The sequence below is a fragment of the Lissotriton helveticus genome, chromosome 5_1 (assembly GCF_964261635.1).
Source record: "Lissotriton helveticus chromosome 5_1, aLisHel1.1, whole genome shotgun sequence".
Lineage (NCBI taxonomy): Eukaryota > Metazoa > Chordata > Amphibia > Caudata > Salamandridae > Lissotriton > Lissotriton helveticus.
The window spans coordinates 1,898,872,366-1,898,895,778 of record NC_136065.1 but is presented as its reverse complement, the minus strand read 5'-3'; the positions used below and the strand labels follow the sequence as shown (position 1 = coordinate 1,898,895,778).

The 23,413-nt window shown below is 42.9% G+C and overlaps 1 protein-coding gene across 1 annotated transcript in view; it reads right to left on the bottom strand.

Moving 5' to 3' along the window:
• KCNH4 (potassium voltage-gated channel subfamily H member 4) overlaps positions 1 to 23,413 on the bottom strand; it is a 297,438-nt gene that overhangs the window by 207,658 nt on the left and 66,367 nt on the right. Inside the window, exon 5 of the mRNA XM_078640671.1 lies at positions 2,911 to 3,154. Coding sequence (XP_078496797.1) covers positions 2,911 to 3,154 — 244 coding nt within the window. The remainder of the gene's footprint in view (positions 1 to 2,910; positions 3,155 to 23,413) is intronic.

The following is a 23,413-nucleotide window of genomic DNA, read 5'->3' as shown; positions in this document are numbered from 1 at the left end:
CAGAGGAAACCGAAAGTTTAGAGTCACCTCAAGCTGGGAAGGGCGAGAGATTAAGAGCTTGGTAAAATCTAACGGGAGCCCTAATGGAAAGCTTCGCGGACAAGAGGCAATATCCTTCTATGTATCACAGGAAACCCAACCGGACAAGCAGTCACCAGCCCTGGTTCAGTCATGAACTATGCAAGCAGAAAAGCCTAATCGTGTGCGAAATTAGATCAGTCTCAAACCAGTAAAAAATGGGGGAAAAACCTGACAGAGTGAGCATATAAAATTAAGAACACAATATGAGAAAAACTGTTGAGCAGCTAAAACCAGACACCGCGTTACAATATGAAATAAACTTCTTCTGGCAAGTAAACAACGGAACGGAAAACATTTCTGGTATCAGATACATTCACTGACACTTGGGACAAATAGACACCAAAACGCAGGGATAAATGAGGATACATGGGTAGCTCACATAATGAGTATGTATAAAGAACCAAAGCTCAAATCAACACCAGTCGGTCAAACAGCAAAAAAGGACAGCAGGAGGAGCACAGCGCAAAAAACGCAGACTCCCCTTGGGGTCATCAATTCGAATAATAAACATATCACCCCACAATGTAAAACCTGCGATAAATTAACGGAAGTAAATTAGTTAATAAAAATTAGAAAGAAACTAAACTCAGAGGGTGGCCCAGGCCCCAATGGAATCCCCAATGCCCTTTTCAAGTGAGAAGCTTCATATTAGGCCCATTAATTTACTCCATTCTTCAACGAGCTGTTCATGACAAACGGAATTCCAAAATCATGGAGGGGAAGCATCATCCAGCCAATTTTTAAAGGGGGAAATTCAACAAAGCTGATAAACTAAGGATTAATCGCTTTAATTGACGTTGAAGCTAAGTTATATGCGAGCTGCTTGCTAACCCAATTGAAAAAATGGTCAGACGATTACAGCTGCATCCCAAGATCGCAAACAGGGTTTCGGGCTGGAGCAGGCACCTCAACAAACCTAACGGCATTAATATTGTTAGCCGAAAAAGCCAAATTTAGGAATACCCGCTTGTTCGTCTGTTTTGTGGACCTCAAGCAAGCTTTCGATAGCGTGCCCCGTAAATGACTATGGGAAAAACTGGACAGCTGGGGCATCCCTACAAAGTTATTAAATGCCATCAAAGAATTATATTTGTGCACATGGAGTCGGGTAAAATTAGTGGATGGCCAGTGGATAATCAAGAAAATATACACCCAAAATGGTCTGAAACAGGGGTGCGTGTTAGCTCCAACTCTTTTCAATCTGTATATATCTGACCTTACGAGGCTCTCCTGGAAATCAATTGTCATCCCCCATCTATAGTTAACGAGGAAATCAGGTGCCTTCAGAAAGCCGACGATCTAGTGCTACTAAGTCAAACTCCAATTTGCTTACAACGAGGAATGCCTTTGCCAAATTTTTCACAGCACAAGGGCTAGTATTGAATTCATTAAAAACAAAGGTTGTACGGCTAGTGGATGCCAAATACAAGAAATACATATGGCATATAGAGGGAAAAAAAGTTGAGGCAGTCGCCTCCTATAAATATCTTGGATTCAAGGTAGAACAAAAATAGAGCTATAAATCACAGTTCACCACAATGAGGCAAAAAACTCAAAACCTGATATATGGTGTTAACGTATTAAAAAGGAAAGTAAGCTGTCCATCATATGGTATCCTATTAACTGTCATGCATGCACAGTTAATGCCAACAGTAACCTATGGCACTGAAATAATGAAAGGATGTGCAATCCCTGCCTTGAACAAAATACAAACAAAAGTCTATAAAACAGTTTCCCATATCCAACAAAGCGCATCACCAGCCCAGGTGCAGCTAGAGTTTGGCTTGCTAAATCAGGTATTTCGGAGCAAAGGCACCTTTATTAAATTATGTTGAAGTTTGCATGCTTCTGAAAGTGGGACCATAGACCAACTATGCTGGAAAGAAATAGAGAGACACAAAGAAAAGAAAACACAAGGATTCTGGGGTAGTTATTTAAACCAGGTGACAGAGGACCAGTCTGCCCAAGACATTTGGAACCTCATCATAGGGAAGAAGGCCTTCAATAAACTAAACAACACTACAATAAAACTTTTGTCTCACTCAACGGATGAGAATACCTTACTTCAAAGACGGCATGCCTGGACGGTGATCAGCTCATATGGGATAAGAAAGCCTCAGGAATATTTATCAGCCTATTTCTCACTTACCCTAAAACATCAATTTATGAGACTGCGTCTTGGCATGTGGGAAGCAAAAGACCTAATCCCATTATGGAAGGATCAAAGGGAAAATCGAAACTGCAGATTATGCAGATACAAATATGAATATATTCAACATATTTTTTGCGTATGCCCAAAGTTAATAAAAGAACGGAAGTCACTATTAAAAGTACTACTGTATAGTATGAATATACGAACGTGTAGAGAAGCAGTAATCACCTGGCTCGGCGGGTCCTCAATCCCCCTAGTATGCAGGGTGGTAAAACTTTTGTATTTAAAGGAAATTGGTTGAAACTCTGTGGAGATCGAAATAGATTTTTTAAAGCTATTGGATAACCATAAAAATTCCAAAAAGCAAAATGCCTGCCTATATATGGGCTGTTACAGAGACATGGACTTTCCAAATCTCTATTTCAAATGAATTTTTATATAATTGTTGCACAGAAGTAGTTTGTAGATTAACTGTGTCAAAATTCCACTAACGATTTTATTTGTTTATACAAGTATGTAGTAGTACTATTTAAAAATGTAATTTGATGTAATGGTTTTTGTTTTTAAAGACCGATCACTTAAATAAATTGAAATTGAATTGAAATTGAATTCATCCTGTGCGGGGAGAGGGGGAGGGGGACACAGAGCCGGGGAGGGAGGGACCGAGAGAGACTCACCAAGGATGAAGAGCATCTCCACGGCTATGTCGCTGCCGATGGTGCTGCGCGCGGCCGCCACGCTGTCGTCAGTGCCCGTGAAGCAGACGTTATAGGGCACGGTCACAGCCACGTAGAAGGTAGCCAGCAGGATCAGCCAGTCCCATAGCGCCTTGAAGATACTGTAGTGCAGCAGGATGAAGCGGGCCTTCTGCACCGACGCCACCTTGTACTCGGGAAGGGTCGGCTTGCTTTCGAAGACATTCTGGGGAGAAAGAGAAGGAAAGGGCAGGGTTAACCAGCTCTGTAGTTCACTTTGGAATCAATATTCTTTCTGTTCACTTTATCCAGCTTGTTAATGTACTTAGGAGTGGTTTGTGAACACTCAGAAACGCGTGGTTTTCTAGGTGTTCCCCATAGGTCCATGAACGCCTCCCACACGCACCTGTCATGGGAGCAGATTTACTTACACATATACCACCCTGGTGTGATATTAAGCATTAATAAAAACCAATTAAAGAATGTAAACTCGTTTTTTTTATTTTAAAAATACTTTTTCACTCGTAAATCATGCTTTTTCACACCTATGTTGCACTAATGCGTGCAAATGGCCTTTTAAAACTATCTCCGTGGCTGCCATTAACAGGGACTTCTTATCCTTTTTTATAACTTAAAATTGCTGCTTTTGAGCCAACTTTCAGAATCTCCCCTCGTCAGCAGTGCCGCAATGCGCGAGCCCACCAGAGCTTGCAATGAGGAATGGAACTCTTCGAGCTGGACTGTTCTCCCCTGAACCTCAGCCACCTGACACATCCATTTGCAGCCAGCGTTAGTCCTTGGCAAAGTGCCCTTTAAGAACATTAAGCTGGCAAGAGCGGCCCGGCCAGTGCAGCAGAAGAAATCCCAACACCTGCCTATTCACGTCTCATTTGCATTTCGGTCTTATTTTAGATAAAAGTAGGGCTCATTTGCATATTGATGTATTTCACCTGCACAGGATTGCCCTGCACATGATCCCGAAATTGCTTCGAGACTGGAATTGAGAACATTTTCTGCTGCACCACGGGGTCAGTAGTGACCAGAGAGAAAGCAAGCATTGGTAAAGGTAATTGGTCAGGATTTTTTTTGTTGGATGTGTTTGATGATAGCTAGGGAAGTGGGTGTGTTGCACCCGCCTGCTTTCCTAGATAGTAAAGCAATATGCAAGCTGGGATTTGGGCCCCGTTGCTGAACAGACTGCATTAGCAGAGTTACACTCTACCTCAAAAGAAAACTGTCAATGACAAGTTGTCATATAATGAAATGTGTGTTGTAAGTGGTGACATTTTAAAGTATGAACAGCAAAACGTGGCATAACAAGTAATTTAGACAATATTTTCGTTGAATCTTTGAGAAATACAAGGTATGTACACATCTTTATTCTGTCAGTAACAAACTGTAAATCGAACAATATGTTGTCATGACAGTAAGAAAAACAAATGAACACACAAGAGTGATTAGTGACTAGCACTGTCTTTATGACAGCCTAAGGCATCCAAACAGCATGTACTTCTTAAAGTAAAAAAACATAAATCAACAGTTAAACTGCTGTGTCAGTATACATAAAAAGAACACACGCTGAGGCTCAAATTTAAATATGTAATTTTGCATCTGGACGCTAAGAAAAAATCATTCACACACCAACACCTAATCGAGACACAAATGAGACAGAATAGCCATCCACAAAATACCATGAGCTTAATGGAAAAACCCATCAGAGCAATGGTAAAACATGAAAAACTTATGAAAGCTCCTCTCTCCCTGTACCTCTTCTCATTGTACTTTTTGAAGAATTGATGACATGAGGTAATTTTAATAATGAGCAATACAATGTGCACAGAGCTGTCTTTAACAAGTACTTCAACTGAGGTAACAGAAAGAAACAGAATCATAACAATGGAATACTCCGATGACGCCAGGCTCCAGAGAAGCATGTGAAGTAGTCACAGGACTCCATGGCTGTGTTATATGCACACAGCTTTACATTAAATAAGAATAAAAACACTATAATACATCTAATATGACAGTCAATCCACAAATAAAGCTGTCTGTAGCTAGACCTAAAAAGACTGACTGAAAGCCACAAAAATTAATGAATGGAATGCTCTAATTAATCCTAATGTCTGCTAATTACTATCTAATTTTTCTTGTCCTCTGTCCTAATACAACCATTTGCGAACATTCTCTGCCACCTATCAAACAGGTCAGGAGCGCCTGCAACTGCGGAAACACAAGAAACCTCAGGTACGTTTTAGCCTATTGAGTCCCTTCATAGAAGTGGTGCTTTAGGTTGTATTGTACTGACTGATACCGACCCTGTCACTTAGGCCATATCAAGAGAAACACAGAAAGTGATGGGCAAACTGCCTGTGTTAATGTAAATCATAGCTGATATTCGATTTGATATTTGTTTTTTACCTTTTCCACTACAGAATGGGACAACCATATGCAAATCAGTCTTAACCAGGTCCAAAAAAGGATAGCCTCCCCAAACTGCTTGCCCACTTCTCTGCAGAATGGAAACATAAGGAAAATGTGACACGTTTCAGCATTATTGGTCCTTATCCGCAAGGTGCAACTTGAGTATCTGTTATGACCCACTTTTGGCCATACCTGTGCTACCTGTGCAGCCAGGTGTCTGGAGTTGTTTGTGTTCCTACAAAAGCCCTAATTATGAGTGGCCTTATAAATACTGTGATATTTATCTCTATTGATAAAATCCGACTCCATTGAGCTGGAATTTATCACCTGCACCAATTTTTGTTTGGTCTTTTCAATACCAGGCAATTTCCTCAACAAATATCGAGATGTTTGACATGCTGGTATTTAGCACAAAAGCCATAATTGTGATATGGGCTGTAACAACGGTTACCACACACATCGCAATTAACTGGACCACTCGTAATAGGGGACCTGGCCAGACAGTTTGGGCTTGGCTTTATTGGTTGAAGAGCCGTGAAAGAGACAGCAGACCTTCGTTTGTGCATTTACTTTTGCACTGTGACCATGATGCAGAGGGTTAAAAAACTTGACTGCGAAATTTTCTCCAATGTAGCCCCAATAAATGGTAGCGGCTGTGAATGTTGAAGATGGAACTTGGACTCATTGATAGAAAAAGATCAAAGGGTGAAGGGCACGATGGTGAAGTGGAAGTGGTCCAATCCCACTACAAAGAGTAGATGCTTCCTGTGGGATTGCTGGACTGGTTCATGAAAGTAGATGTCCTGCATGCCAAGGGGCACCATTCGACCACTGTGATCCAAGGCCAGAAGAACCTGTGCCAGGGTAGTCATCTTGAACTTCTCCTTCTGGAGGAACAAATTCAAAACTGAGTTCTAGGATCACACTCAAGACCCGTCCTTCCTGGGACTGGGAAATAAAATTTGGAAGGAATTTGCAGTCACCTTTATGAAGCAACCTCAGCATTTCGTTGGAAAGGGTTTTAGTGTGGTCCACTACAGTCTGGGTAAAAACATGTGAAATGCGAGGAAAGGTGTCAATAAAGAGAAGAACATGACCCTCTTCAATAATGTGGAGGGTCCATAAGTGCTGTGTGATTGAGTGCCAGTGGGGTATGCAATGTCTTATCTAGACCTCTACCAGTTCTAGAGGCCCCTTCGTAGCCAAAACAAAAGGTTTTTGAAGGTGTTGAATGGAGACGATGATGGCCAGGAAACTGCTTTTTCTTCTTGCACTATGAAATGTCTGTATATGTTGCTGAATGGTGATGCCCATATTAGTGGGCCATGGAAACCCCTCACAAGCAACAAGCTGTAGCTTTGTTGTTTTTGGAATGCACCAGAGCCACATACATCTTTTCAATATAAATTCTGGACCCATCAAAGGGCCTATCCACTAATGATGACTGGAGATCTCTAGAGAATAATGTGGAGCACATCCAGGTATGCCATCTGATCATGACACTTGTACCGACTGTACGAGTAACTGAGTCTGTTGTGTCCAGGCGAGACCGTAAAACCTGCTTAGCTGTATCTTGTCCATCTTGGCTTGTTTGTATGAAGGCATTACACGGATCTTCAGGAAGTGCAAGAAAACACTCATATTATCATGTCCTAGAGGGTGTGACTGTGTATTTTTTTTCCTTCTAGGTATCCCCCTTTTTAAGCTGCCCATGTTATTTATTAATATATACGAGACCAACATAGAATGCACTTTTATTAATGTCATTATTCTTTGCAATATGACAATCAAGTCTGCTTGAATATATTCATCGTATATCTGAATTAAATTATCCGTTCTAAATAATTGTTTTTGAGTTGTAAATAAGATTTCATGGAATCTGATAATTCACTTTCTTGTTTATTATTATTACACAAAGGGCCCAATTTCCAAGAATGAAAATAAGTAAAAGGGCATTAAGTCTCCTTCCTCCTAACTGTTTATTCTGAAAGATTTAACAATGACCAGATAATATTGAATATGTTAAGAACAGTATGAGAGGATCTAGAGAGGAACCTCATAACAGAAGACTGAGGCTACACAGGCCATGCAGAATATCTGCCCCTACGTTTGCTGAAGGCTACCGGGAGGCACATTTAGCCTTCCCTTGCTGGGCTTACCAGTTTGCCTTCTTAAGTAGATAAGGATAACAGACAATGCTGTTATACTGAAAAGAAGCCTCCTTATTCGAAGTGGGCATGCAGTTGTGAACAATCTCTGAAAGTCAAATTAGGCTTTCCTTTTGGTGCTGAGTTTAGTTTAGAAAGCCAAGGAAATAAGGGTTGGTTGGCACAAAGCTACATAGCCACTATGTTGCAATATTTTCAGCTGTAAATGTTGCAGCTACTATTCGGTTTGTTTTTCTAGACGTTACTACACATTTTGTATGCACTAGGATAGGAGTCTGATTTTGAAATAATAAAAAAAACAAGTGTTTCCTAGTGTTCTTAAGTGTAACTGTCTTATTATCCCTGTGATATTTCATAGAATTGATTGTTACCAGGAATGCTTTAGGTGGCGGGTTGGTTGCAGTTCAACTGACTCGCTGTTTCATGTTGGCACATTGACAAAGTCCTTAGTGCTAAGGGGTCTACAAAGTCTATTCCCGGGCTGTGTTCTGGAATATCTAGAACAGACACACAGTATTCAGAGAATGTAGTGTCAGGCTGTCAAAAACACTTTCCTGCCTAATTCTCATAGATTCCCTGTCCAGAGGCACTGCAGTGAAGGTGTTAAGATTCACCTTGAAAGTGGAGTCCTATACCTCAGAAGGTGGGTGCTGCGTCACTGGGCACCAGTCTACGGCGCCTAGCAATGGGGCAATTCACTATCAGCAGAAAAAATAGTTTTATCCAGCTTTACATATTTGGGTCAATATGGGCTTGTTAAATGGTATTAGAGGATCTGAAGTAGAAGGTACAGGTTGGAAAATCTCTGTTAGAAGATATGCCTTGCATTTGTCACATCAGTGGCGAGGACGAGTACTGGCAAAAAAATGTTGGCGGTCCAAGAGGGAAAGAGAGTGGTATGTATACCCCTGGCATTCTGTAAATCAAGATATATACTTTAATCGGTGTACTAGAGGGGTAGAGGACAGGGGGCGATGGTAGGGGTTTCCTTCTCATGATCATCATGTTGGGCAGGTTGCAGACCTTCTATTGAATCAAAAGAATCCAAACAAGACTACAATATCCAAAATGCAACAGGCTAGCAGACAAAAGTCTAGGACTGGAACCTCCATCTGTAATAACCTGGAGGGAGGTAGTCACCCTAGGCGAAGGATACCGTGAGGATGCTGCTGAGGGCAAACATCTAACTGCAACAAAGAAAGGAAACATTTGGGGTGGGCAGATGTCCAGAAGTTGAAGTTGCGGATGTTAAACATATTTGTATTTATTGTAGACATAGCTGATTTTGTGGGGCTCTGCCAGTTCTAACAACATTCTCAGAGCACAAACAGTGAAACATATGTATACAGAGCAAAAATAACGGTGTTTATACCGGAAAGATGATCAAGAATGCAAACACAATAATTGCAGCCGCAGCCCAAGTCGCAATAGAAAACATACACTTTGCAACTCAAGTGGAGGCGGTCGCATCATTATATGGGAAGCTGGACCGCTGACTCCTTGTCGGACGGTCCCATTTCTGCTATGATGTTGGTCGGATACTCGTCCGACCAACATCGTAAGCGGCCCCTTAGTTATTTAAGGTTGCAGTGATTCCTGAGATAATCATTGTATCTTTTAAAAATGTATGATTTGATCGCTTTAAGTGTACAGTATCAAGATGTGTTCATGGTTGCACCCATTTCGTATAACACTTCTAAAAAATCGTGCTGTAAATGTTTTGCATTTATATTTTTTATGTTAATGTTGCAGTTTTACACAACAGATACACAACAATAATGATAGCTTCCTGAGCCTTCAAAGTCTAGCTAGTAAATACCGACGTTGTCCACCATACGGGGCATTGAAATAGTCCAAGAGGGGATGCCCTGCTGCACCCAGACTAAAGAAGGATGCTTGATGGAGTGGCTAAGGCTTCAGCTTGTTGCCCTGGTAGAAACAACCACTAACCACCACAACCATCTGAGGCTTCACAGTCCCATCTGCATCAAAGAGGAGCCCCAGATGCAGCCTCGTGTGAATATTTGCAAACATCCCTTGGAGTCTGCATTTCTTCTGCACAGAACACTTCTTCCCATGTGACACATTACACGCAAACTCTGTAGGTGTAGCGCGGGATTCAATCAGGACTAAAAGAAACTAGATTGTGGGTTTTCACGCCCTGTTTTGAAATATGCCTTTTGAGCTGAAAAGGCTAAGTTAAAAATAGCGCTGCCTTCCAATAGCGCACTCGGGTGCTTCGGCTCTGCTCTGGGCTGGTGCAGAAAACTGTTCTTCAGTGAACACTGCATGCCCTTCACCCAAAGGGAAAAACTCCATCTGTCAATTTTGGACACCTAGATCTTTTGCTCATGCTGTGGACTGTACTAGCCAGTACTACCTGGCTTCCATGGACGTTATTTGGGGGTACTCAGGGGTCGCCCCTGTGACCTCTAGCTTCCTGGCACTTCCTTTCCGACGCTGTCCTCAGAGGGGGCAAAACGTGAACTTCCTCTGAGGCCAGGGGTCACAAAGGTAGTTATCAACCAAGGGGATCAAGCTGGAGGTCACAGGTGCGACCCCTGAATATCCCCAAATGACGTCCATGGTGGCTTCCATTCAGGGAATGACATTATTATGATAGCCAGCTGATTGTAGGAAAGCTATCAGTTGCATCTGTATTAGTTATGGAATTTGGAGCAGGATATTTTCCCAAGAGTTCCCAGTCACCCATTAATGCTACCGTAGCAAACGTCACTGCCGTAGACCCATGTCTCATTGGGATAAATACAATATAATTCTAAACTTACACCTGGCGTGTAGCAGCAAGCATTATTAAAATTGAACTTTCTGTGTAAACTGTACATGAAAAGCTTACATTTGCACTAATATTCTAGTTATTTTTGGAAGTTATGTGTAATTTTTTAGGTGCGTGTTGTGGGGTTTATAGAGGTAAAGGGTGAGAAGTAATTTATTTTTATTAATTAATAAGAAGGTATTAATTAATATTATTTTTTTATTAAATATGGAAATTGTGCCACTAATCTCAGGTGTGGGTTGTAGGGTTTATAGGGGTAAAGGGTGGGAAGTATTTTTTGTTTAATTAATTTTATAATTAGTTGATCATTAATATTAATTAATTCATTGATATTTAAATAGGGTAACTTTTTTTGTGTGGGTTTTACATTCATAGGGGTGCAGGGTGGGGAGTACATTAATTTTACTTACTTTATAATTAGCTGTTAAATTGTATTAGTTTCTTAATTGAAAATAAGTTTTAATTGTGTAATACTTTCTTTACAGTTTCATTTTAGGTGTGCATTGTGGGGATTATAGGGGTAAAGTGTGGTAAGTGAATTAATTGCTATGAGTTGTAATTTGTTTTTTAATTAATAATATTTCTTTAATTGGTAATTAGTTATGTTAATTATGGAAGTATAAATTTTTTTAAATTAGTGTTGTGAATTATGTGGTGCTATACTGAATGTATGTAATAACTAATGTTTTTGTTTCTAAATATTTTCTAATTAAAAATATTTATTTGTATGACAATTATTTTTAATTTTATTTAATATATTTGTAGGTATTTGCCATATGTATTTACCATTATAATGTGTTTTTATTTTTTAAATTTGTAATATTAAATATATTTTTAACATTTATATTTTTTTATTTCTTTTGTTTTTTTATTTTGTTGTTAATATTTTGTTTGTTTTTAATGTTGAACTGACTGGAGTGAGAATATTAATTGTTACCCCTCTGCAATCCAGCACTTTCCCTTCTGTTGCACTTATTGGAGGGGGAATAGTACATTTTATCCTGTCACTATCCAACACTTTCCCTACTGTTGCACTCACTGGAGTGGGAATAATAATTTTTACCCCTTCGCTATTCAACACTTTCCCTATTGTTGCACTCATTGGAGTGGGAATACTAATTGTTACCCCACCGCTATCCAACATTTTCTCTACTATTACACTTATTGGAGTGGGAATATACATTTTTACCCCTCTGCAATTCAGCACTTTCCCTTCTGTTGCACCAGTTGGAGTTGGTATAGAAAATCTTATCCTGCCACTATCCTACACTTTACCTACTGTTGCACTCACTGGAGTGGGAATAGTAATTGTTACCCCTCCGCTATCTAACACTTTCCCTACTGTTACACTTGTTGGAGTGGTAACAGTAATTTTTACCCCTCCGCTATCCAATCTTTTCCCTATTGTTGCACTCACTGGAGTGGGAATAGTCATTTTTACCCCTTCACTATCCAACAGTTTCCCTACAGTTGCACTGACTGGAGTGGGAATAGTAATGTTTACCCCTCCGCTATCCAACACTTTCCCTACTGTTGCACTGGCTGGAGTGGGAATAGTAAATTTTATTCCTCCGTTATCCAACACTTTCTCTACAGTTGCACTCACTGAAGTGGGAATAGTAATGTTTACCCCTTTGATATCCAACACTTACCCTACTGATGCACTTATTGGAGTGGGAATAGTAATTTTTCCCCCTTCAATATCCAACACTTTCCCTATTATTGCACGTATTGGAGTGGGAATAGTAATTTTTACCCCTCGGCTAACCAACACTTTCCCTACTGTTGCACTCATTGGAGTGGGAATAGTAATTTTTAAATAGTTTAATGTTTTAACTTATATTAAAAAAAATGTTTATTAGATTTTATGTTATTGGTATATATACATGGATGAGATGAGGGCAGACGTAACTATGAACGCCTTTTCTATGTCTAATGTTTATTTATGCACGTTCCTGTGAAACTGAAATATTGTGTGATCAAGACACATTTTGGTGTCGAAATACGTAACGGTTGAAAGGATTAAAACTTATGGTTTAGCAATTGACCACTGAGAGTACGTCATTTACCTTGGTGAATTTTATATTACTAAATTTGTATTTCATTTTAAAATGATAAAATAAATTAAAATGAATAGTTTATTAATTGCTTTACAGTAAATGTATATTATATATATTCATTATTTATGTGTGTTTAACTTTTTTTAATTAAGTGTATTTGTTATAATTGTTAAAATGTATAATAAATCAAATTTATTTTTTAAACTAAATTTTATTAGTTAAAATATTTTATATTTATTATTTTATTTTATATAAAAAGTTAAAAAACTATATTTTTGACTGATATTTCTTTTCCAATATTTTTGTACTTACCAGTTTAAGTATAGGGAGTCGAAATTTTTGCATTCTATATTTTTACTTCGATTTTTTATATCTATATTTTTGAGGTTGATATTCTGTCAGTGAACCCATTACAAAAGAAAGATACAATTTCTGTGATTTTCTGAACATTCTGAGCTAGTTCCTATCTTAGTCTGACATATAAACTGATTCTAATATCTTTTTGCAACAAATTACTAAGGGGGTCATTACGATGGCGGTAGGACTTTCGACCAACCGCCATCGTTGCGGTAGTGGGTCAGGCCGCCTACAAGGCAGCCTACCCACCAACCGCATTATGATGCGACTGCCACTGCGGCGGTCGCAGGTCCTATTTTTTGCATTGCTGCGGGGATGCAGTCAGCAGCTCCTGCCATTATGCAAAAAAAGAGGCACTTGCATATACCTGCACTACGTGGCAGGCACCATGCTGTGCCTGCCACACGGTGCAGGGATATGTAGAGGGGTACCATAGGTGCCCCCCAGTGCCCTTGTCCCAGCCCCAGGGATTGAGGGAGCCCCGCTAGGGGCCCCCAAATCCGTTTCCGCCAGCCGTTTTGTGGTGGGTTGACCGCCGCAGAACGACCAGCGGAAAGGGTTATTATAATCCCTACTGCGGTGCCTTGCTGGCACTGCCGCAATGCTGGCCTTTTGGGGAGGTCTGACAGGCGGTCAGAGAAAGACCGCCTGTCCGCCCGCCATAGTTATCTGGCGGGCGGAAAACCTCATTCCGATGGTTGGCCCTCCACCATCATAATGAGGCCCTAATTGCTTTTTTGTGTGTTTAATTTCACAATAAACATTACACTTTTATTCATGTCTTCAACCATAATGTTACTTTCATATGAAAGAGCAAAACACCAAGGGGCTCATTGTGATGGCGGGCGGACATCAGTTGGCCCGCCATCATAATGGGGAAGGGACCGCCCACCAGACGTGCGGCAGTCCCAGCCGCGCAATTAGGATGTGCCCGCCATACTTGCGGGCGCATCCTGGCCTTTTACAATTGTGGACGGTTCTGCTGTTTGCAGCACCGTCCGCAATGGTAAAAGGGCATGCACAGCATTTCCCTGCACCACGTGGCATGCACCACATGGCAGGCATCACGTGGTGCCTGTCACTTGGTGCAGGGAACTGCAGGGGGGTACTATGGGTACCCTGCCAGTGCATTCCCCCATTCCCCGCCCCAAGGGGACCCGCAATGGGCCCCCAAAGACAACCTCCGCCAGCCTTTCCATGGTGGCATCGCCGCCATGGAAAGGCCTATCAATCACCCTCATCCTAATATGGCGGGCGGTCCCTGCTAGGCACCACCACCATATTAGAAGCCCTGCTCCGCCCGGCAGGCAATCGTGACGATTGCCACCAGCGGAAAAGCGGCGAATCGACTTTCTGTCCGCAGTGATACCCACCGCCATCATAATAATATGGCGGGGGATAAAGCTCATTACAATGGCATAACAATCGCCCCCGCCGGTGGCGATCGTAATGCCATCGTAATGAGCCCCCAACTATTTAAGCAATTTATTGGAAGGTTGACAGCGTGACCAAGTATTATAAGTAACAAAATACACTCTTCTGCATGCTAAAAGTCACCTGGGAGTTCCATGGGTCTCATTCTTCTATTTGGTCACAGAAATCCCTTCTGGCTTGGAATATTCTTATAATCTAAGGCAGGAGTACCTTATCCCAGATATTTCTGCCTAGAGAAAATGCTGGTATAGAGAGTGCGGTTGTTGCACAGAGAATGTGTTTCTTGTTTTGGTGGTAGGTCGCTGTTATCAGCCAAGGTGTTGCCATCCTTTGCACGGAAGCTATATGGGAAAGCAGCGGGTCTCTAAGGTGGAATGTCTGGCCATTGGAAGTCAGTGCAAAGTAAGGAGCACTGGTTTGATAGCTTACGATGGGCAAAGGTGTACGAGTGGTAATACTGGACTCCTAGCTGGAATTTGTTTGTGTAGTAAAGGCAAAGGATGCCAATGTTGTGTTGGTCAAAAATGGACTTTCACCCCCACCATCTCCCCACCGCCCCACTGCTCTTAACTGCACAGGCTGCTCCTGATTTCATTGTTAATGTTGCTTATGTTAAGGATAGGGGATATGTGGTATAGTAATGGTTGGCATTGCAGTTATCAGTCTACTCAGCTTGCTTAGTGAGATTTAAATTCTCATCCTACAGTACTGGCTCTGTAGGTGACGGTGACAGGATGGTCCTCTTTATGTACAGACGTGCCTACTGTTGTCCTAAGTGAATTGAACATGTCTGCATTAAATCCACGCTTGATTTGTGGAAGGTAGACTTTACAAATGGCCTGCTAGCCGCCACCTCTTCCCTGATTAACACTTGTTATCAATCTTGCTCCTAGCTGAACAATGTGCAGGACATGCAGACAGGCCAGCGGAAGGGATAAACATGTTACCATGCCAACTCTGGATCAGCTTCTTTGTCTACCTCTTACAGTCTTTCTGTGCCCAGAACATCTTCCATCTCTCTTGACAATAAATCAGATGGCACACAGATCTGCAGGGAATTCGGTCTTTCATTACAGATAGAAATTCACCTCTTAACATCTGAGGACTGGTCACATAGTTTGTGGCTAAGGTTGTCTTCTGTAATGATGCAGGTCTATGTCCTAATTTTTTATGTAAAATGCTTCCTCTTGGTATTATACACTCTCTGCCGCACATCTTTTTGCCCCCCATTTATTTCTCTCTTCTGCTCGAATGCACATAAACAACCCATCATTTATTTTCTCCTACTTTTATTCTTACTACTTCTTTCCTCATCCTTTTTTGCAGGGTCAAAGATTTGTTTCCCCCTTGTCATATTTCTGTTACTAGTGACAAAGAGCATAGTGCATGTTGCTCTCTTGATAATCTTTGTTTTGAATTAATGCAACTTTGCACAGACTAACTTCTTGATTTATTTAAGTTCTTATTTTTCTTTTTGTTTTCATCACTTTCTAAAGGTCACTCTATTCCATTCCTTTCTCCATCTCTCACTCTCTCTCTTTCCCTCCCTTGTGTCATATTCTTAGGGGCCCAGTAGGATGTCGGGCGGATTGCCCCCGCCAGGCTGGAGGTCAATCAATCAATCAATCATAGCATTTGTATAGCGCGCTACTCACCCGGAAGGGTCTCAAGGCGCTTGGGGGAAGGGGGCTGCTACTGCTCGAACAGCCAGGTCTTGAGTTGTCTCCTGAAGGCGAGGTGGTCCTGGGTCAGCCGGAGGTGGATGGGGAGGGAGTTCCATGTCTTGGCCGCCAGGTAGGAGAAGGATCTGCCTCCGGCGGTGGCTCTTCGGATGCGTGGTACGGCGGCGAGGGCGAGGCTAGAGGACCGTAGCTGGCGGGTGGACGTGTGGAAGGTCAGGCGGTCGTTGAGGTACTTGGGGCCCAGGTTGTGGAGAGACTTGTGTGGGTGGGTGAGGAGCCTGAACGTGATCCTCTTGTTGACGGGGAGCCAGTGCAGGTTCCTCAGGTGGCCGGAGATGTGGCTGCGTCGAGGGATGTCCAGGATGAGTCGGGCGGAGGCGTTCTGGATGCGTTGTAGTCTTTTCTGTAGCTTGGCTGTGGTTCCGGTGTAGAGGGTGTTTCCGTAGTCCAGCCGGCTGGTGACGAGGGCCTGGGTGACCGTCTTCCTGGTTTCGATCGGGATCCATCGGAAGATCTTGCGGAGCATGCGGAGGGTGTGAAAGCATGAAGAGGAGACGGTGTTGACTTGTCTGGTCATCGAGAGGGAGGAGTCCAGGATGAATACCAGGTTGCGTGCGTGGTCTGTCGGCTTGGGGGCGGTGCCCAGGGCTGGGGGCCACCAGGAGTTGTCCCAGGCGGAGGGTGATGGTCCAAGGATGAGGACTTCCGTCTTGTCTGAGTTCAGTTTCAAGCGGCTGTTCTTCATCCACTCGGCGACGTCTTTCATCCCTTCGTGGAGGCTGGTTCTGGCGGTTTCGGGGTCTCTGGGGAGAGAGAGGATCAGCTGGGTGTCGTCGGCGTAGGAGATGATGTTGAGGTTGTGTTGGCGTGCGATGGCTGCGAGAGGTCTCATGTAGACGTTGAAGAGGGTGGGGCTGAGTGATGATCCTTGCGGGACGCCGCCGATGACTTCGGTGGCCTCGGAACGAAACGGGGGGAGGCGGACTCTCGGTGTTCTTCCAGCGAGGAACGAGATGATCCACTTCAATGCCTTCTCTTGGATGCCGGTGTTGCTGAGGCGTTGGACTAGGGTGCGGTGGCAGACAGTGTCGAACGCGGCGGAGAGGCCACCGCCAGCCTGGCGGGGGCAATCCGCCCGACATCCTTCCCTGAATTCCCCCCCGCCATATTAGTATGGCGGGGGGACCACGGCGGAAGAAAACACCGCCCGCCACTTTTCCGCCCCGGTCACCTTGTGGCCTTGGCGGAAAATGTTGAATATGGTGGCGGTGTCTAAGAGACACCGCCAGCCATATTACAATGGGCATTGTGCAATGCTTTTCCGTGGCGGCAATGCCACCACGGAAAGGCATGCGGTGTTCACGCTGGGGGGCCCCTGTGGGCCCCCAGCGTGACAGCCAAAGGGGGGTGGCACACGGGGGGGTACCTGTGGTACCCCCCTGCATTTGCATAATCGCAGCGGCAGGCACCGCGCCGTGCCGGAAGCTTCGATTATGCAAATGCGTGCATTTGTTTTTAACATTGTGGCGGGCGGTGCAGTGAGCACCGCCCGCCACAATGTTAACTTGAGGAATGCGCCCGCCACTGTGGCGGGCGCATCCTAATGCCAATGTCGAGACCCCTGCCCTTTAGGCGGGCGGTCCCGATCTCCGTTAGAGTGGCGGGCGGCCTAATGGACCCCTTAGTGTCTTTCTCACTTTCTCGTTCTCTTTTACACTGTTTCTTCTCATTCTCGCTCTTTCTCTCTCATATATATAGATATAAATATAGATATATATTTATATTTATGTGTATAAATATAGAATAAAATGTAAAATTATAAATGCTTAAGTGTTCTATAAATCTAAAGGAATTTTAAATTGGAGGCTAAAAATTAAGTTATTAGTTTGATTTGTGGACATATCGCACATACAGCGAAAAGACTATAGTATGGTCGATTGATGGCCTCAATTGAAGTACCGAAAAAAGAGCAGGCATTTGAAGCAAAAAATAAAAAGTTATATGCTAGAGACTAACATATATATTGTATAGTCTTTTAGAATAAAAAACACAAAATGAGAAAAGCTATAACCAATTAAAATTAAAATTTTGATTTTTCTGTATTTGTGAATGAAATAAAAAATTAAATATTTCATCCATTGTATATTTGTGTGATGTGTATTTGTTTCTGTATTTTTGTGTGTTGTGGCATCCCTGTTTTCAATAATGACTCAGTGGAGGTCCGTAGATTCCAGTAATGAACAATTCAGTGCGGGTCCACGGAAGTCAAAAGGTTATGAATTGCAGTATTAGAGGATGCATAATGGGTAACCATGTAATATGATCCAATAGTGCCATCGAGGGATTGTGGTGAAGGTTTGTAAATGGTACCAGTACCCTGGGAGGGAATATAGAAGCAATTGACCTCTTATATATTTTATATTATATGTTTATTTTAGAGGGATACGCATGAAAAGGTTTTCTTTGAGTGCATGTAAGAACTGGAACTGCCTTTAGAATGTTGATAATTTGTTTATTTTCATGAATACATTGTTCATAAAAATGTCAAATAGTGAGGGCCAGTGAATTTATGGCATCCTGTGGCTGCAGCATCTACTGCACAATTATAGGTTTTCCGCAATAGTCACATTATTTGCAGATTTAACAAAGTGTAGTTTCTAGCTCAAATGAAGTATACTGCCCCATAATTTAGCCCTTTGCCACATAACTTTCGATAACCTTCTACGTAACTTTGTAATGTAGGCTTTTTTCTCACTTGCCCTTTTCCTTCCCTTGTGTCACCTTTGGATAATTCCCTTCTCTTATACAGTACTCATTTGCATTCAATCAATCAGCATTTGTAGAGCGTGGCATTGGCATCCCTGGAGGTATCTGGGCACTGGGGTGCGAGGTCTCCACCATGCCACCGTGAAGAAACGGCAGGAAGAGTAAAGAAATGGGCAGAAAAGGCAATACTGAGGGCAGAAAAAATAAGCAGAAAAGCCAAAACGGAGTAGAAGAGGGTAAAACAACAGAGGGAAGAAAAATAAACAGAAAAGGCCTAACAGAGGGCAGAAAAATGAGCAGAAAAGGCTAACCAGAGGGCAGAAAAACAAGAAGAAAAGGAAAAACAAAGCAGAAGAGGGCGAAACAGAGTGCAGAAAAACAAGCAGAAAACGTTAAATGGAGGACAGACAAACGACCAGAAAAAAGCAAAACAGGGGGCAGAAAAACTAGCAGAAAAGGCAAAGCAGAGAAAGACATGAGCAGAGAAAGCACAAACAGAGGGCAGCAGGTAGACAGGCAGCTAAGGGTAGGAGACTGAGGGCAAGCTGGACAGGAGAACTGTCACAGGGGGAGCTGGCAGGAGGACCTGCTCAAGGGCACTGTGCTGTACCCTCCATTAATCAGGTCCTGGTGGAGGTTGGGGCGCTGGGTGGTGGGAGGAGGGAAACGGCAAGAGGAGGGAAATGGCAGAGAGGGTAGAAAACAAGCGGAAAAAGGCAAAACAAAGAGCAGAAAAACAAGCGGAAAAGGCAAAACAGAGCAGAGGAGGGCAAAACAGAGGGCAGAAAAACAAGCAGAAAAGGCAAAACAGAGGGCAGAAAAATGAGTAGAAAAGGCAAAACCAAGCAGAAAATGGCAAAAAAAGAGTGCAGAAAAACAAGCAGAAAAGGCAAAACAGAGGATAGAATAGCGAGCAGAAAAAAAGGCAAAACAGAAGGCTGAAAAAATAGTATAAAAGGCAAAACAGAGGGCAAAAAACATGCAGAAAAGGCAAAACAGAGCACGATGTGTGTGATTGGGTATGTAGGAATGTGAGTGGGTGTTGTGAGTGGTTTTGTGGACCTGTGAGTGGGTGTGTGAGTGTCTGTATGAGTGGGTGTGTGAGTGGGTGTGTGGGTGTATGAGTGGGTGTGTGAGTGGCTCTGTGGGTCTGTGAATGGTATGTGAGTGGTTTTGTGGGTCTGTGAATTGGTGTAGGAGTGGATGTATGGGTGTGCGAATGGGTGTGTGAGTCATGTGGGTGCATAAGTGGGTATGTGAGTGGGTGTTGAGTGGCGGTGTGAGAGGGTGTGTGAGTGTTTTTGGGTCTGTGAGTGGGTATGTGAGTGGCTGCATGTGTGTATGAGTGGATGTGTGAGTGGGTCTGTGAATTGATGTATGAGTGGATGTATGGGTGTGCGAATGGGTGTGTGAGTCGTGTGGGTGCATAAGTGGGTGTTGAGTGGCGGCGTGAGAGGGTGTGTGAGTGTTTTTGGGTCTGTGAGTGGGTATGTGAGTGGTTGCATGTGTGTATGAGTGGGTGTGTGAGTGGTTTTGTGGGTCTGTAAGTGGGTGTGAGTGAGTGTGTTTCTTTCTCTTTCTCACTGAGTCTTTCTCCCACTCTTTGTCTTTCTCTCTCTTGCCTCATTAACACACTGTCTTTCTCTCTGTATACATCTCTCTCTCTTTTCTTCTTATCAGTCTCTCTCAATCTAGCTCTTCCAATTTCTAGTCCCAGATTCTCATGGTCCTTCTCTCTGTCTCGCCCTCTTTAGCTCTCTCTCACTTGCTGTACTGAGACAACTTCTAATAATACAATGGACCTCGTTCTACTGCTTTGCTTCTTAAAGTGGAGAATAATGCCCCTTTCCCATAGATCTGCAGTCTATAAATACACCGATAGTGCAATTAGCGCGTGACTCACACCCGTCCAAGTAAACTGCAGCACATTTAATAATCAAGCTCCAAGAGAAAATCCTAATGCCAGCCATCACCACTGCCAACCACAATTACTGCAGCCACAGGTCAATGACCAACTAACACATTGAAAATACTCCTTCAGGAAACGAGGATTGTCTCTAAAATGGGCACAAAATATCCTTAATATATCCCCATACATGATTGCAGTTATATCTTCGAACACAATTAAATATTCACTAAAAGTTCAGTCTCAAAGCTGCATCTAACTAGTCTCCCACCACAAAACAAATGTTTTGAACCTTTTGCTGCACCTGTACAGGGCTGTTTTTTTTTCATGGTCAGCCCTGATAAGTACTTCAGCCAATAGCGCTATATTAATGTATATTAAGATATAATATAGGCTAAACCCCCCTTTGTTGGGGCATTTTCATAAGTTAGTGAGAGTGTAGCTGTCTCCTAAACATTGCACGTCTGACATCGTAAAATGCAAATATGTGCCTAAAAGTATAAATCTAATTAAAAATTAAGGCGAGGGCGTGAAGAATTGAAATTTAGAACCCAGACAGATTGTGCGGCAGAGCTCTGACATACAGGACCGATCTGTGGCAAGCGACTGCGATGGACTCTTTAAATGGCCTGTGCTAAATCTGGAGGTAGCACTGTGAAGCAGTATTAATGTTATAGTTAGGAATTAGTTACACATGGAGATGTGCAGGCCTACGTTGGAATAACCTGCAGTAACAAGGTTATTAGATGTCTTAATATAGTATTTTCTTTTCCTCGGCCTTCTGAAGGTGCAAACTATTCGGCAATTAATTGAAATAATGCGACATTACCACATTCCTTTACCACACAAATATGCAGGAATGATCACACATTTTGGCCACCAGTGCAGTTGTGTAAATGAAAATGCAGTTTGACTGCTCATCAATATTTCTGTGGCCCTCTGTATCTGTAGTAGGGGGAACGTTTCCCCATCTGTGTTTCTTCTGTTCCCCACACCTATCCACCACTGTCTCGCCTATAGTTTGTTTTAAGCCCTGCACACTTGAACACCCCCACCCACAACCCCAACCTTCCCAAATATTATGGCTCTAGAGTAAACGCCTTCCCAGACCCAATGTTTTTGGTGGAAAGTTTTTGCTGCGCACCTCCAGTTTCTTTGACTTCAAAATATCGTGTTAGGCCACTCTGCTCCATGGTGGGAGACAGCTCTGGACAGAAAACAAATAGTTGGAGCACCGGCGTCATGCCCTTCCTGTGCTTTACTTCCTGCTTTGTTTTTGTTTCATTGGGAAATTGGCCTTCTTAGATGCTCTTGCCATCACAGTGACCGTTAAACTGACCAATCAAGCGCACACAACAGTTTTAACGATATGAGTAATCAAGTTAGAGTCTTCCAAGGATAAGATCACACACGAATGTTCTTTCTATTCCTGTTTTAATTAGTATGTGAATGTTTCTCCTATCAAAGGAGATCCATACAGAAAGAAACCAGCCGACACGTGTTTCGTCAGTAAGGGTGTTAACCCAATGACTCTTCAGGGCTGCAATAGTATGGAAAATCGTAATTTCGGGGGAACGGTGATAATTCCAACCCGCTCCTGTTCGGGTTTTTCAAAATTTGAGTGTGCAAGGGTCCGCACAAGAAATCAATGGTAGTAAAAACCGAAAAGCGTATTTCGACAATGGCGGGTGAAAACCTTTTTTCCCGTATCCGGCAAATACCCTCACCGTTACCCTAACGGCACAACGCCGTCTATGCAGGGACAATAGGCATCACCCGCCATTGTCGAAATACGCTTTTCGTTTTTTACTACCATTGATTTCTTGTGCGGACCCTTGCACACTCAAACCCTATCAGGAAGAATGTGCTGCCCTCGAGCCCATTCAAGATAAATACAGAGCAGCTGTTTAAAAGCTGCTCCGGGTTTCTCAGTGCAGGTGGCAACCTTCCTGCACTTCTAAACGGGATTAGAGATCCCATTGCAGGTGGGTACAGTGAGTGACTGCACCCACCTGCATGGGAATGTCTGGGGGGGTCAAAGGGACCCCCTTTCATCCCTTTAGATCGCTGCATATCAAAGGCAAATTGAAAGAGCACCACATTTTTTTATCCGTATTACAGAAGTGGACGCACAAGCATTTGTAGCCCCTGCGGTAACACTTAAGTGTCCCGGGGGCGCAGAAAGCGGGCGCCAACGCCTTTTGTGCCTCCTGAGCGCTTGTGTAATACAGCCTCTGGTCGATTTGGACAGGTGTGTGCTTCTGTAATACCCTATATTGCAGGCCAGCAGAGTTATGCGGCAGGGGAGGAGCAAATTATGTGGCAGAGTTGACGAAATTATGCAGTAAGAAAAGGCAAACTTTACGGCCTAATACATCACATTTTGTAATGGAATTACGTCATTATTTTGTTATTTTTACACACTAGCAATATCTGGCCAAAGATCTAAACTTATTAGTATCAGATTTGCACCCAATGCACCAATAATAAACAGAAAGGTGACCAGTCAATCAATGCAAAGCGCCTTCCAGTAACTTTTTATCCGTTTGATGTGGAAACAACATCTGCTTTTGTTAAAATCTGCACACTGTGCAACAAATCCATAATAATGCGAAAAACGCCGTGGCCACATAATTGCATAATTCCAGTGGGTCTACTTATATGCGAAGGGTATATATGTCTTAAAAAGGAGCCCCGTGCACATCACGGACAGCGTCACCGGTGATACCAGGCTTGGTAGCGAGGACTCCCGGGCATGCCAACCTCGATAACAATCAACACCTCTGGTGAAGCAATGCAATCCCACCGCTGACTCATTCTGAGAGCGCGACCTCACACAGAGAAGCAGAAGTGAAGGTAACATTATCTTTGACAAAGTGGAGCCTAGATGGAAG